The sequence below is a fragment of the Chenopodium album genome, chromosome 16 (genome assembly GCF_948465745.1).
Source record: "Chenopodium album chromosome 16, dcCheAlbu1.1, whole genome shotgun sequence".
Taxonomy (NCBI): Eukaryota; Viridiplantae; Streptophyta; class Magnoliopsida; order Caryophyllales; family Amaranthaceae; genus Chenopodium; species Chenopodium album.
In genome coordinates, this window is record NC_137849.1 from 11661835 (window position 1) to 11676387 (window position 14553).

Genomic DNA, 14553 nt, shown 5'->3' on the forward strand with positions numbered 1-14553 from the left:
TGCAACTAACACATTATCCGTGATCAATCTACCCGGAACAAAACCACTCTGTGACTCATGAATCATATAGGGAAGCACTACTTTCAATCGATTAGCAAGCACTTTGGTGACAATTTTATACAACACATTACACAAACTAATAGGTCTGTAATCAACAGGAGACTCACAAATTTTTTGTTTCGGGATTAGCACAATGTGAGTCTGATTAATAGCACCTATGTCACCATTATTATTCAGAATATCAAGCACTTTTGCAACCACATCAATACCAACTATTTCCCAAAAATTTTGAAAGAAAATAGCTGACATACCATCCGGGCCGGGGGCTTTCGTGGGGTGCATCTGGAAAAGAGCGACGCCTACTTCATCCGCAGTATAAGGGCTAGCAATCGTACTCCTTTGTCTATTAGTGACAATCTCCTCAACTTTATCAGTGACCGGCTCGACCTCCACTTGACTGTTCGAAGCAAAGAGACTCTCAAAATAGTCAACAAAAATTTTGAAAATCTGATCTTCATCATCAAAAACTTCACCAGCCGCATTTTTTATTTTTTTGATGTTATTTCGTTCCGAACGCTGCTTTGCCTTCATATGGAAGAAGGTGGAATTTTTGTCGCCATTTTTTAACCACTCTTGACGGCTTCGTTGCTTCCAATACATCTCTTCTCTACGCTCCAACTCATCCATACGATCATCAAGGGCCCTCATTTGATCTATCACCTCATCCGATTTTGTTTCCTTCATAAGGCTATCCATTCTCGCTCTACAGTCTTTCATTTCCTTAACAAAGTCCCCAAATTTATCTCTACTCCAAGCACTCAATCTTGTAGAGGTAAAAGCGATTTTTGAGCACAAATCACCTCCATAGTCCCACGCCTCAGAGACAACATTAGCACACATCTCATCCCGCAACCACATTTCTTCAAAGCGATAGAGCTTAACCTTCTTCTTCTTCTTCTTCGGGAAATTCAACGCATCCTTAATGCACAATAGAATAGGGATATGATCAGATCTTCTTTTAGATAAATGCATGACAAAAGAACCCGAGAAGCATTCTTTCCAAGCTAGATTAGCAAAGTATCTATCTAGCCTTTCTTGTACATTCTCCTTTCCTCCACGATTATTAGTCCAAGTAAAATCATGTCCAATAAAACCCATGTCGACTAACTCACAAAAATTCACAGCCTCACGCAAGATTTCTACTTCCCCATTATCAAAATACACCCCCTTGCTTCTCATTTGACGTTAACATAAGGTTAAAATCCCCTCCACATAACCAAGGCTGCATACGCTCACCCATCAGAGTCTTCATTAATGCACCTGTCAAGTGTTTATTTTCCTCTTTCGGGTGCCCATAGAAACCAGTAAACCTCCAAGCATCATGCCCATCAGCCGTTACCCACACATCAATATGATTGAGGGAAAAAGACTTCACAGTCACATCCATACTACCCTTCCATAACATCGCCAATCCACCACTCCTACGCCTACCTTCCCCTGCACATTCAACAACAAACACATTGCTGAAATTTATTTTATTTTTTATTTTTTCTACTTCATGTTTTTTCAATCTCGTTTCCGAAAGGAACACCAAATGGGGACTCTCAAGACACACAATGCGCTTCAACGCACTCACTGCAGAGGTGCTCCCCAACCCTCTACAATTCCATGAGAGAATGTAACTCATTTGTCACCGAGAGCCCATTGAGTGGGGCTCGCCACTTGATCAGTTACAGCTTCAATGGTTCTACGTTTGTTGCTCGGTTCTTCACCACTCCTGCCCAATACGACTACCTCCTTCCCTCCTTCGCTCTCCCTTCTTTTTTTCTCCAGTAATGTTCACATTATTTCCCATGCTATGGTCCCCATCCCTATTAAGTCTCTTCCATTGCTTACACATTCCTTTTTTTCCACCACTCTCCTTACACGCTTCTCCTTCACTCTCTACCAGATTTACAACATTATTTTCGCCACTATTAACCACAACTAATCCACCAGGTGAATTAGTATCCCCCTCGGTCCTGCTTAAATCAACATCCCCCAACTTATCAACAACCTCCCTCACTTCAGCAATTGATTTTTTTCCAGAAACATTTTTTGGCTTCGTAACAAAAAGAGGTCTAGCACAACTCCCTTCTTCACCTCCCTCATCTACCCTCCTATACTTTGTATTGTATTTCCACGGGGACGCCTTCATCCAATTCCCATAAGGCACTGCAGGATCCTCCATATCTCTACAATCTTCACAATCTTTTACTCCATGTCCAATCTTACCGCAGAAGAAGCAAAAAACAGGGGGTTTCTCATACTTTACTTCAAAGTTTTCCTCCACACCTCCACGCATCTTCAGCTTGACTGACCTCACAAGAGGTCTTCGCACATCAATTAGAACACGGAGTCGAATTGATTTATCAATCCCTACTTGTGCAGCATTGTCCATCTTTACAAAAATTCCCAGCTTGTTACCAATTTTTTCTACATTACCTAGGTTCAATCTTCCCTTGAGAGGAAGGTTATAAACCCTAATCCACATTGGAAGGTGATGAAGTTGAGTGTCAGAGGGTTTAATCGAGTCAGTTATATCCCCAAGAAGCACAACATGTCTATCAAAATGCCACGGTTGTTCCTCGGTAACCCTATATTTATCCTTCCAATGTTGAAATTGGAACATGAACATGTTCTTTCCAATGTTTGTAATTTCTACACCATGCCTCGGTTGCCAAACTCCTTGCATTGTCGTGATAAAAGCATTGCTGTTAACATTCCTGTTCGTCCATATTTTCCCTACAAGAGCCAATTCAAGCCTAGCATCCTCATCTTCCTCTCCATTATCATCCCATTCGATTGCCTCGTCAAGGTTTTCCTCCTTTGGCTCTTCATCATTACTACTCTTCTCCACAGATGATAATGATAATGGAATTAATTTTTCAGTTTTCGTCATCGCAAAAACACACCAGAATTGAAGAAAACAAAATTAAATCAAGAAGAAAACTCGAAAAATTCAAGAAAAATCCTTAAAAAAGGAAAACCCTAGTCGAGAACTAGAACAAACCCTCCCAAGGAAAACCTAGAGGGAACTTGAGTTATTATTGAGTTTTTACCTTATTATTGGGTCAATATCAAGTCATGTATCATATTTTTTATTGAGTTGAAAGAAGAGGTTTTAATATTCAAGTATTACAAATTATTTGTAGCAAATTTTATATGAGACGAATATAAAGCTTAGAAAGTAATTTTATATAATTGGTATATGCACGAAGTAAACTTGTTACTCCAGATTATTTCTTTGTAGTAAAAAACGTTAACTTATTAATAATTACTCCCTCTGTCTCTTTATTAGAATCCCCTTTCGTTTTATTATGTGAGTAATGAATGTTAGAAAGGGGACTCTAATAAAGGGAAGGAAGGAGTAGTAAATATAGCAATCCATCCGTTTCATAATGATGTCCCTATTAACGTAAATCGATGCAAATTTTAACATATCTGCGCAAATATCTTAGTATCACATTAGTAAACATTATAACAGTTAGATATTAATAATATGCTCATCAAGACGAATCAAACTAGATCGCACATGACTATATTTGTTCTTATAGATTGAGAGAAATTTAGAAGATTCTCTGTTATCTTTAAAAAGTCAAAGATTCCAAACAGGAACAACATTGTGGAACGGAGGGAGTAGTGTAAGAACTTGAATAAAAAGGTCAATAATTAATTATGGTCGGGTTAAATTCGGATCGGGTAAAAATCAAATCGAGTTAAAATCGGGTCGGGTTAATATCAGTTCGGGTCAAAATAGATTGGATTAGATCAATTCTTTGCCGGGTCAATTTCAGATTGGGTTGAGCTCGGGTCGGATCAAATCTGTTCGGTTTAAGTTTAGGTCGGGTCAAATCGAATTCGGGTTGAGTTCAGATCGGATCAAATCGGTGCTGGGTTAAGTTCAAATCGGGTCAAGTTCGGATCGAGTGTTGAAATTCTCGAATCAAATCGGATTGGTAATAGTTTGAAACAGATAGTTTTTTTCGAATCGGTTCGGTTTTGACACCTCTAGTGGTAATTACTCCGTAACAAATATTTCCTAAAAAAAACCGGCAACGCGCGGGACCCATTGGTAGAGGGTGTTTCACGTTTTTAATTCACGGCTCTTGCTTCGTCATCTCTCACTCTCACACTCTCATTCTCACACTCATCGTAATATCTGATTCAATTTCTTCTTTACACTTTTTTCTCTCTATTTCCGCTCTGTAATTTTCAGGTGTATTTCTCTTGCTCAAGCTACTCACAATTTTAGTTTCTAATTGCATTATTAACTAATTATTCCAACTAATTTGGCAACTAATAGTCTGATATTGTTTTTTTTCCTCAATTTTGATTAATCTGTTTTCAGGACTTCATGGGGTGCCACACCATTGGAATTGTGAGGTAAACATAAATTTATTTGGAAGGATTTTTGTTTTTTTGGGATAATTTTCTTATATATTTTGAAGAACTAGTTATATTTATAATCAAATTGATGCTACAATTGTTTTGGCACTAGTATTGTATTTGTCTATGCTTAATTTTGTAATAAATTATAATCCGACCATGTTAGTCATTTAGCTTGGTAATTGCTTGTAGAAATTTATACTTATTGATCTGTTCTTTAATGCATGGAGCTTATATTATGTGAAAAGAAGCAAATTAATCAATCAAATTTGCTAATGTTTGGACTAATAGGTGTCTGTCTAGTGAATTTGAGGACAGTAGAGTGAAATTTGGATCATAGTGTGTGCGCTCGCGTATGTGCCATTTCTTTTGGCCATAGTTTGATTTATTGATAAACAAATGCTCGAACATGAATTTCGGTGGCTGGATTGTAGGGTATAATTATTCAGTATCTATGTAATGTAAAGTAGTTAGTAAGGTTTGTTATAGTTTGAAGTGATGTGTGACTTTAAGTAGGTAATCGGTAGGCATTGCCTTGCTTATGTTGAGATACTCCTAGAAGGAGAAAATAGATATATGAGTTTGGACCTAGCTCAGGATTCCCATATGTTTCGGTTAAGGTCTAGGCTTTGGCCCCAACTAGTGTTGGAGTTTGGGGTTTTAGGCTCACAATTAAGTGCTTGACTAACTAAGAAGTGTGGGGATGTTGAGCCATGCTTTACAAATCAATCAATCAAATCCTTAATCCCATAAGTGGGTCGCTACATGAACTAAAAGTGATTATTTCATGTAATCATCAATAAAAACCTTCCTCTTCCATCCCTAACGATCCAATGCCTCATCCTCATGCAAATCCATATGCTTCATATCTTTCCTAACTCCTTCCAACCAAGTCATTTTCGGTCTCCCTCTCCCTCGTTTAACCCCTCCATGGTCTCACTCTTCCACTCTTCGTACCGGTGCATCCTCGGGTCTCCGTCTTACATTTCTGAACCAAAGCAGACGATTTTCCCTTAGGTTGGTTGTCTACAATGCCTGCTATCCCTACTTTCTTGCGAATAACCTCATTTTTTATTTTATCTCTTAGAATGTTCTCGCACGTCCACCTTAATATGCACATTTTCGTAACCTCCATGTTTTTAATGTGCTTCTTCTTAGAAGCTTAACATTCTGTACCATAGAAGCAATACTGGTCTTCGGTCACATAACATTCCTGTGGCCGCTCTCCACTTAATTAAGCCACCTCGACTTAATCCTATGGGTCACGTCTTGATCAATCTCACCATTTTTCTATATGATGGACCCAAGATATTTAAAATATTCACTCATGGTCAAGTCCTTTCCATCCAAACTCACCACATCATCGCTTGTCCCCCTTTGAGTACCAAAGCGACATACCAAGTATTCAGTCATACTCCGACTTAGCTTAAACCCTCTAGATTCCAACCTTTTGCTTGCTCCAATTTGGCATTAACCCCATCTTTAGTTTCATCCACCAAGATGATATCATCCGCAAACAACATACACCATGGAACCTTATCTTGAATTGGACAATTGCAAGTGACGTTGATATATATATATAGTAGCATGATCTTTTTTAGCTTGGAGTGGTAGCTTTCCCCTTTGATCTATGTATTATCAATATACTTCACCCTGTGGTTGAAAATGGGGCTGATCAGAAATATTTGGTGTGATCCTTGAAACCTATTGATTCAACTAAAAAAATATATCTATCTAGGAAGTGCATCTGTTATTTGTTCAAAATTCCTGTTTAGATTTCAGAATTAAAATTTTTAGCTTTGGCAGAAAGAAGAAATGGTGTTAGGAAAAGGGAAAACTTTGATAATTTTGAAATGTTGATGATTGGTGATGCTGAAGTCTCTTAAATCATTTCTGTTTCTGTTCACAATCAAAAAGTTTGTAATTTTCTACTCACACATGCAAAATAGGTATTGCCCAGATGAGCCACTGCTGTGCCTATCCCGGAATAAAGTTAAATCAAATTTTAACAATTTTCATCGCGTTCGCTGTAATGTGGCATCAAAAACTTTAGGAGCTCGTTTTCACAACTTAACCGGCGTTCATCAAATTATAAGTGAGAAATATTCACCCCTTCAAAGCATGTGGCGGACTTATTCTACACCAGTTGGCTTGGAAGAGCAGTCCTCATCAGGAACTTCAGGATTCCATGATGATGAAACAGTTTCTGCAGATCCTGCCAAAGAGAGACTTGCTAAGCCACCTAGTAGCAATGAGGTAAGCTTGAATATTGTCAGGGTGCATAGAAAAAGGGAAAAAACATTGTCACTAGAGATAACAAAATTTAATACTACTCGTATTTTTTTTCATTTGTTAAGTTGATTATATATGTAAGATTATGTCGGCTGGACTACATTGATAAAGCTCACAATCTTTGCTGACACAAAAGTTAGACCATTATAAAGTAACTATATAATGTACTTCTTTCGTCCCACAAACCTTTGTTTGTAACAATTACCTTACCCAATTTCTTATGTGGATTGGCTATTGTTTTACTTACCCACGATTTATAATATTACTAAGAATACCCACTAATGTAATTTAGAATCTGTACTTTTTCTCAACAAAGTCCCATCATTTACAGATCTATGTGCCCAAAAAATGACGAGTAAGGTTTTGTGGGATGGAGGGAGTATAATGGAGAATATTTGCATATTAGAAAGTCAAAGAGTGCATTGGTAGATGATTATTTTTTTTATTTTTTATTTTTTTTTATTAATTTGTTTTGAACAAATTGGTAGATGATCAATAAAGCTTTTCTTGTGTACCTTCAAGTTTGGGAATTCTCCTCAAGTAAATTTTATATGTTATTCATGTATGTTGCTTTCTAAAAAAAGTAACATGATCCAATGCTTCAATTCAATTCCCTTTACTTCCTGGGCTGGGAGGGTGGGTGGGTGTTGGGAATGATGATGCACATAAGGAATACAGACCCAAAAGAACATCAAGTACACTCTTTACCTCCAAATAAATGCCTCATTTTTAGCCAAAACCTTGTTCCTAAATAAAAGTCTCACTTCACTTTTATCTATTCTTTTATTCACCTTTAATCAACCAACCTTATTAACTTTTGATCAATTGATCCCGACTTTTATTTTTTATTCTCCTTCCTAAAAACATATGCAAAAGGCAAATGAGATCTATTAAGTTTATACTGGTTATCTAGATTAAGTTGTTAAAAACCTATGGGAGCATTGAAGTTTCTACAAAAGATTGCATATAATATATTATATTCATATTTTTTTATGTATTTTTGCAGTTGAAGTCATTGCTTGCGGATTCTGAGAGATCAAAACTGGTTAAAAAGTTGAGTGAAGCCAATCAACATAACCGCTTTCTGAAACGGCAGGTTTTCACTTCGATTGATTTATCTTCACTCCTTTAATTACTATTTCCAAAATTATGTTGTAGCAATATAGTTCTTGTTGTTTCATAGACTTCATTATGGTGATTAAATTTCTATATGTTCCAAATGATTAATTATTTGAAAGCGCTAGTAAATGAAGTAAAGTCAACTATTAATTAGTTGTAGAGAATAATAAATGAAGTAAAGTCAACTATTAGTTGTAGAAAATTTATTCTTAAAACTAAAAGCACGTATCTAGGGGACTTAAAGTGTATAACTTCAGATGTGCAGACTATGCAATACGAATAAAGCACGTATCTAGGGGACTTAAAGTGTATAACTTCAGATGTGCAGACTATGAAATACGAATGATGTGAATTCAGAGGTTATAATGTTGGATTCTCAAATAGGTTCCAAAGTGCTTCACGATTTTATCAAAATAGATTTTTCTGTGAGTATTATTTTTGTCAAGCCCCTTTTTTTAACATCAATATAGCCACCCTAGCTGTAATGCATATTTGGAAACTAGATTATTGGGGAATTAGTAAAGTTGTAATAGATACTAATCTTGTATATTTAGGAGTGACTTAGAGTATAGACTGCTGTGAGCCTGTGAGGTAGTTATTGATCTGAGAGTGTTTGATGTAGTATATGGATTGGAGGAAAGTTGTATGCTCTAGGAGTCTAGGGTGTACTGCTACCTCTTTAATGTATGGTTGATGAGATGTATAGGTGGAGTTAGGTTTACAATAGGCTGGATTTGGTTCGCAGGAAATTTGATTATACAGGATTTCACTGTGTACAGATATTACCTATGTTGACATTTAGGGGAGAAGAGAAGTGGTTTATTAAGCAATGGAGTAGATTAGTAAAATCATGGAAGATATGCAATTCCTTTGCCAAACAGAGACAATCTTTTCCACCCTTGGTAAATTTAATTTCAATCTAGGAAGATTACTCTCTCATTTACAAACCAATGTGTGAAGTAAATTAGGGTGGGAACTGAATGCTTTTAAATGCAAAAGCTTGTATTATAAGAAAATGGATTCTTTTATGAACAGCTTCACAATCTAATAAGTGATGAGCATTTGATTCAACACAACTGATTCTGTTGTTTCTAAAATTTTGCAAACAAAAGCCAGGACGTCAACAAGCAATTTTCTTTATTAAGGTGCACCCTTTCATAACCTCTTATATAAGGTCTCTAAAATTTTTGATAGATATGAATAAATTTGTTGTACCCACATCAATGGATCAATTGAATAGAATAAGTTGGGTGTCTTTTCTTAAAATCCTGTACAATGGATAACAACATTATTCCAGATGGAAGACTGACTTGGAATTTATATTAATTGTTCCGGAGTAAAAATTAAGAGGATTATAGCTTTGAGCTTAGTAACTTGAATTCTGGAATATTTGTCATCATCTAGCCTTTCAGAGCAATGTGTTAAGCGATTTATGAATTCTATGTTACTCTTTGTTGAATCACGAGGAACATTGCACCAAATTCTTTGTGAGCATATATGACTCGTCCTGGATCTTTGCATTATTTCTAGGAGTACTATAGCTAGCCATCTGAATGTGTGGAGGTCTTTCCCTCAGAATGTGGCGAGTGTTGCTGTTGCTTAGTTGAATTCTTTTTAGGGTTCATGCTGATTCTGTTTTGATTTATAGGTACAGGAGAGAGAAGACGCTTTGGTTAATTTCAAGAGTGAACTTGCTGTCCTGGAACTAGAAATTCAGGTATCAATTTGAAAATTGCTTTCTTATTGGGAAGAGGATATGCAAATGCCTTTTTCTCTTTTTCTCTTTACTTTATAAAATTATCTATTCAGATTTAATTGATGGAGTAAATCTTAAAATTATATTTCTTTAGCAGGCTCATTCGGTGTCATTACCAGTTTCCAGTTTTAGATTTTGAAGGTGATATTATATAAGTTGTATTTTGAACTTAACTTAGTCATACTTCTACTAATCATATTAATTTTTATAAAACTGACAACATAAAATTGGAAATTACTTTTGGTTTCCATATATTTGTTTTAGTTTGCTAAAAAATTGGAAATTGAAAACAATAAACACTAACAAACAAGCACTTGTTGTTTTCATGAATTAATTTCATAGGTGCTAATTTTGATTTTCTTATTTGTCTCTACAAAATGATGTTTTAAAACACGGAGTAGTTGCTTTCATGAATTATTTTTATAAATTTGCTTTTGTGACCATAAAAATTTGTATATGTAATATACAGGCACTTGTTACTCTGGCAGATGAAATAGCAAAAGCTGGCATTCCAGAAGGTTCAAGGAAGATTAACGGAAGATACATCCACTCCCATCTAGTTGCACGGTTAGAAGGTACACTTACTTTTTATTCTCTTTAGGTATGATCCACTGTCTATCATCTCCCTACCTATACTCAGAAGGTGAGATGTCATTGGTACAATTTGGTCGTACAGAGAGTTTTTTTTTTTTTTTTTTTTTTTTTTTTTTTTTTTTTGAGTTCATTTTTAAGGATTTCGCTCATTATGCTGTAAGCCTGTAATATATTGTTGTAAAATGGAACCATCATACTTGTATGGGAGGTATTAGATAAGTCTTTGGTTAGTACACTCCGTATGTAACATTCGCTTAATTTTTATCTGTCGTGTTGGAGGGGATCATGAGACGCAATCTGGAATACAAATGTTTCAACCTCAAAAAGTCGTTATTTTTAACATCTTGATACTTTCTCCATCTCTAGTACTAAGAATTGGAACATCAGAAATTCATAATATTATTGTCCCCCTTTCCAGCTGTTCAACAGAAGTTTCAGGACCAGATAAAGGATGTAGCTGCTGCACAGTCCAAGGAGGTGCCAGTATTTTGGATTGGTATGGCTGAGGTAAGAATGGAAAAGTTATGTTGCACTCAGCTGTTTTTCGTTTTTAGTGTCTATTTAAGATGGGACTAATATATGTTCGTACTTTGAAAGGTTTGAGATCATAGTGCTCATCCAGAATTTACATTCACGTTTTTATTTTTCATTTTTTTTTTTTGTAACTGTGGTTTTTATCTGTTGATACTAAAGTTAGTATCTGAGCACAATGTATTGTGCTCAGGGGCGGAGGGAGAAGCGGACAAGGAGGGGATAATTGTCCCCCTATTTATAAATAAAAATCAGTAATTTTTTTATTTTATTTTATTGTTTAAATCCCAATTGGTAATTTTGGCAAGACTAAATTAGCAAAATGTGTCATGATTCGTGCCACAACACCACCTGCCATTGTTATGCCATCACCTTTCTTCTATCATCATCATGCTTCCTCAATTCCATGCATTTTTTTTTTTATCTCCACTTATGTTGGACACAATACTCAATGCAGGAGGTCTTTTCTAATTGCTTCATTGTAACCTTTCTTTGTAATGTGGTTGAAGCTCTAAATTTTTAAGATAGTTCATTGCATCGGTTACCACTTTTAGGTTTGGGAGTGTGTGGAGATGGTTCAAGGTGTGTATGGAGCCATACGAAGGCTATGCATGTAAGTATGTGAGCTTGAAAAGGCTAAAGGAGGGGATGTATTCATGCCTTGAAGTAGCATGTCCATGTTGGGTTGTCCTGGGGAGATCAAAAGCTAGTGGATGCTGGAGCCAGGATGACACGTCCATGCCTCAGATGGCATGTCCATGTCAGGGGCAATATATCTATGTCAGTAGTGATACGTGGGTTTAGCATTCCTAATTCGAGTTTAGCTTCTTGTTGCTCGTGTGTTGCCTAACACATCCATGTTGGTCCATTTTCAAACATGTGACAAGAAATCTCCGTTTTTATTAATGCTTCATTAAACCCTTAATATAAATTGATAGAGTATAAAACATATTCTTGGGCCTCAACCATTTGGTTGAGGTCCAAGAATATGTTTTATATTCTACATGGTATCAGATTCCAATTAGGGTTTCCCTCCTCTTTTTTTTTTTTTTTTTTTTTTTTCATCTCTCAAACTCTAGCCGATCCTTGGCCTTGCCGTGAAACCACCACTACCGCAGATCACTCTCCTTCCTTTCCTCCATGGCAGGTGATGACACTCCCCCCCTCCTCCCTCAAACAACACCTTCCACCCGGCCTTTGCCGTTCCAAACATAAAAAATCTTATGTTTGTTACACTCGATCATGAAGAGGCACAATATGTAACGTGGGTTGAACTATTTCAGATTCAAGCTTGTGCTTTTAATGTCTTAGCTCATATTGATACTACCGTCTCTTGTCCGACGGAGATTGATGATGCAACCTAAAAGAGGTTGGATGCTATTGTGAAGCAATGGATTTATGGAACTATCTCCAAAGACCTTGTTCACACCATCATGAAATCGGGTGCCACGGCTCAAGAATATGTTTTATATTTGGGCCTCAACTATCTGCTTAAACTTTTGGTTGAGATGGTCCACTAACATGATATCAAAGCCAACGTGACACAAAGGTCACGGGTTTAAATCTCATCCACCCCTCACTTTCAAGTGGAATATTAAGCGCTGGGTATGAGAAGGACCCATGCTGCATCTACACTTCTAGCCCAAACGGGCTCTCGTGTGAGGGGGCGTGATAAAGTATAAAACATAGTATTGAGCCTCAACCATCAGCTTGGTCCGCTAACATAAATAGTGCCTTACAGCTACTTTGTGTGACATGCTCATATGTCATATCCACTTTATTTAACACTCTTAGGGTTGAAGAGAGGTTTTAAGCGAGCGGGAGAGAGCATTGAATGCTCGTAAACCTTATATATTGTTCATTTCGACCCAGCCCGCAAACCCGACCCGTTTTCCCCGTTTTCTTGGGTCTTGAACAAAGTTTTTTTTACTCGTAACCCGATATAACCCAAACCTGTTTAATCCGTAAAATTGTGCCTTTATGGGTCAAACTTGACCCTACGACCCGATTTTATGGGGTTTTTTTAAATAAATACATTTATTTGAAAATTTATATTAGTTTATTGAGTAAGCTTGATTGTTTGTCTACTATCGGACATTCATTTTGTCTCTTTCTCATTTATCTATCTCACAAAACTCTTGTTCAAATCCACACCAATCACCTCTTACACCAATTATCGATCCACACTAATTGCACCCGTATATCCCACACCGTCATACCACCGATCGACATGTCTACTGATATTATGTCAAGAGATATTATACTCCACACATAATTATGTTGTCTCTTCCTTAAATTTTGGGATGTTTAAAAGTTTTTTTTTTTTAAGTTTATTATCATTTTTTATTAGTTAGGAATTAATGAGCTTTGGTGAAATGGTGACGATTTAAATTATGTAGTATGTAATGACTAAAACTAATATTGTAAAAATGTTCGATTAAAAAATTGGAAAAAAAAAAAGCAAAGTAAGCTTTAAAAATCAGAAATTTTAAAAAAAAGCCAAAAAAAAAAAAAAAATTAAATAAAAATTGTTTTAAACCCGTTGGGTTGACCCGAATCCAAAACTTTGGGTTAGGGATGAGCATTTCTCGACCCGTGACCCGACTGAAATGACCCGTAACCTGGAGTGACCTGACCGAGCCGAATGACAATCTATTGTTCATCATCAATATAATTCCATAGTGTAAGGGTGGGTTTTTCTCTTGGTTCTCAGGCTTCCCACGGTGACTTTGTCTTCCTATTTGTTTATTTTTATCAGTGTTGGTTGCTTGCTGTTCTTGCTTTGTTGTTCATTGTTGTCAATTGCAAATTAGAATCACATGAGTCACATCTTAATCACAATTGCTTCGACTTATCTATCTAAAATTCAGCTAGCCAATATAGTGGAGTGCTAGTGCGTTTATAACTATACCCTGTTTACAGAGTGTGCAAATCATGGGTAGTTTTGATGGATGGAGTCAAGGAGAACACCTATCTCCAGAGTACACAGGCTCATATACAAAGTTTTCCACGAACCTGTTGCTCCGACCTGGGCGGTATGGTTCTTTTTTGTTTTACCGTTGTTTCATACCCATCTGTTATCTCGACTATGAAGTTCTGTTATTCCAAATTCTAGTCTGGCAAGTAAAGAGGATACAAATTCTTGATAATGCTAATTCTTTTACATGGTGAATAGGTATGAGATCAAGTTCTTAGTCGATGGGGAGTGGAAGATATCATCAGAGTTCCCAACTATTGGCGAAGGGTTGCAGGAAAATAATCTGTTAGTTGTAGAGTAAATTTTCAAGTCATCAATGATTGATTTTTTTAGGGTTATAGAGTTATTGATCCCAACCCCCATCTCTGAAGGATCTTTATTAAGATTAGTATATCTCAATAAATATAACAATGTATGAAAACGGCACTGGCTACTGCCTCTCAAAAGTGATCTTAGTTACCGACTTCATGTAATTACAGACTTATGTGCTGTTAGTCCTCTACTCCTCTATAATGTAACAAGGTTCTAAGACACAACTAATCGGAAAATATACTGTAATTAAATATAAATCTTGTTTATAGAGGTGTGAATCTCATTATTATACTTCAATTGCGTACCCATGTTGTCAAAAAGTCTTCAATTTATATCTATGGACAATGGACATGACAAATTAATCGAACTGATCAATTCTGTACAGGTGACTATTTCATCAATCATTAGAGATGAGGCTTGCAAGTTGCAATATGCTAGTAATACTACGTACACGATTGTAATTTCTTGAATGGGACAGCCAATTTTGAATGTTGTATGTGGGCTGCGACGAAATCTCTTTTCTTATGTTCATTAATACATTGCC

General features: G+C 36.4%; 1 protein-coding gene across 2 annotated transcripts; it reads left to right on the forward strand.

The window, feature by feature from the left end:
* The first annotated feature begins 4142 nt into the window (after nt 1-4142).
* LOC145584904 (protein PTST, chloroplastic-like) lies at nt 4143-14276 on the forward strand. 2 transcript variants are annotated; one of them, XM_081641686.1, is made up of 9 exons: nt 4143-4258; nt 4391-4425; nt 6378-6684; nt 7727-7816; nt 9488-9556; nt 10065-10170; nt 10608-10696; nt 13643-13755; nt 13896-14273. In XM_081641686.1, exons 2-9 carry the CDS (start codon nt 4397-4399, stop codon nt 13996-13998), a joined length of 906 nt encoding a protein of 301 aa, XP_081497812.1. In that variant the 5' UTR covers nt 4143-4258; nt 4391-4396; the 3' UTR covers nt 13999-14273. The 2 variants fall into 2 exon arrangements, with proteins under 2 accessions (XP_081497812.1, XP_081497811.1); XM_081641685.1 differs by having other exon boundaries at nt 4168-4258; nt 6375-6684; nt 13896-14276.
* Nucleotides 14277-14553: the final 277 nt, after the last annotated feature.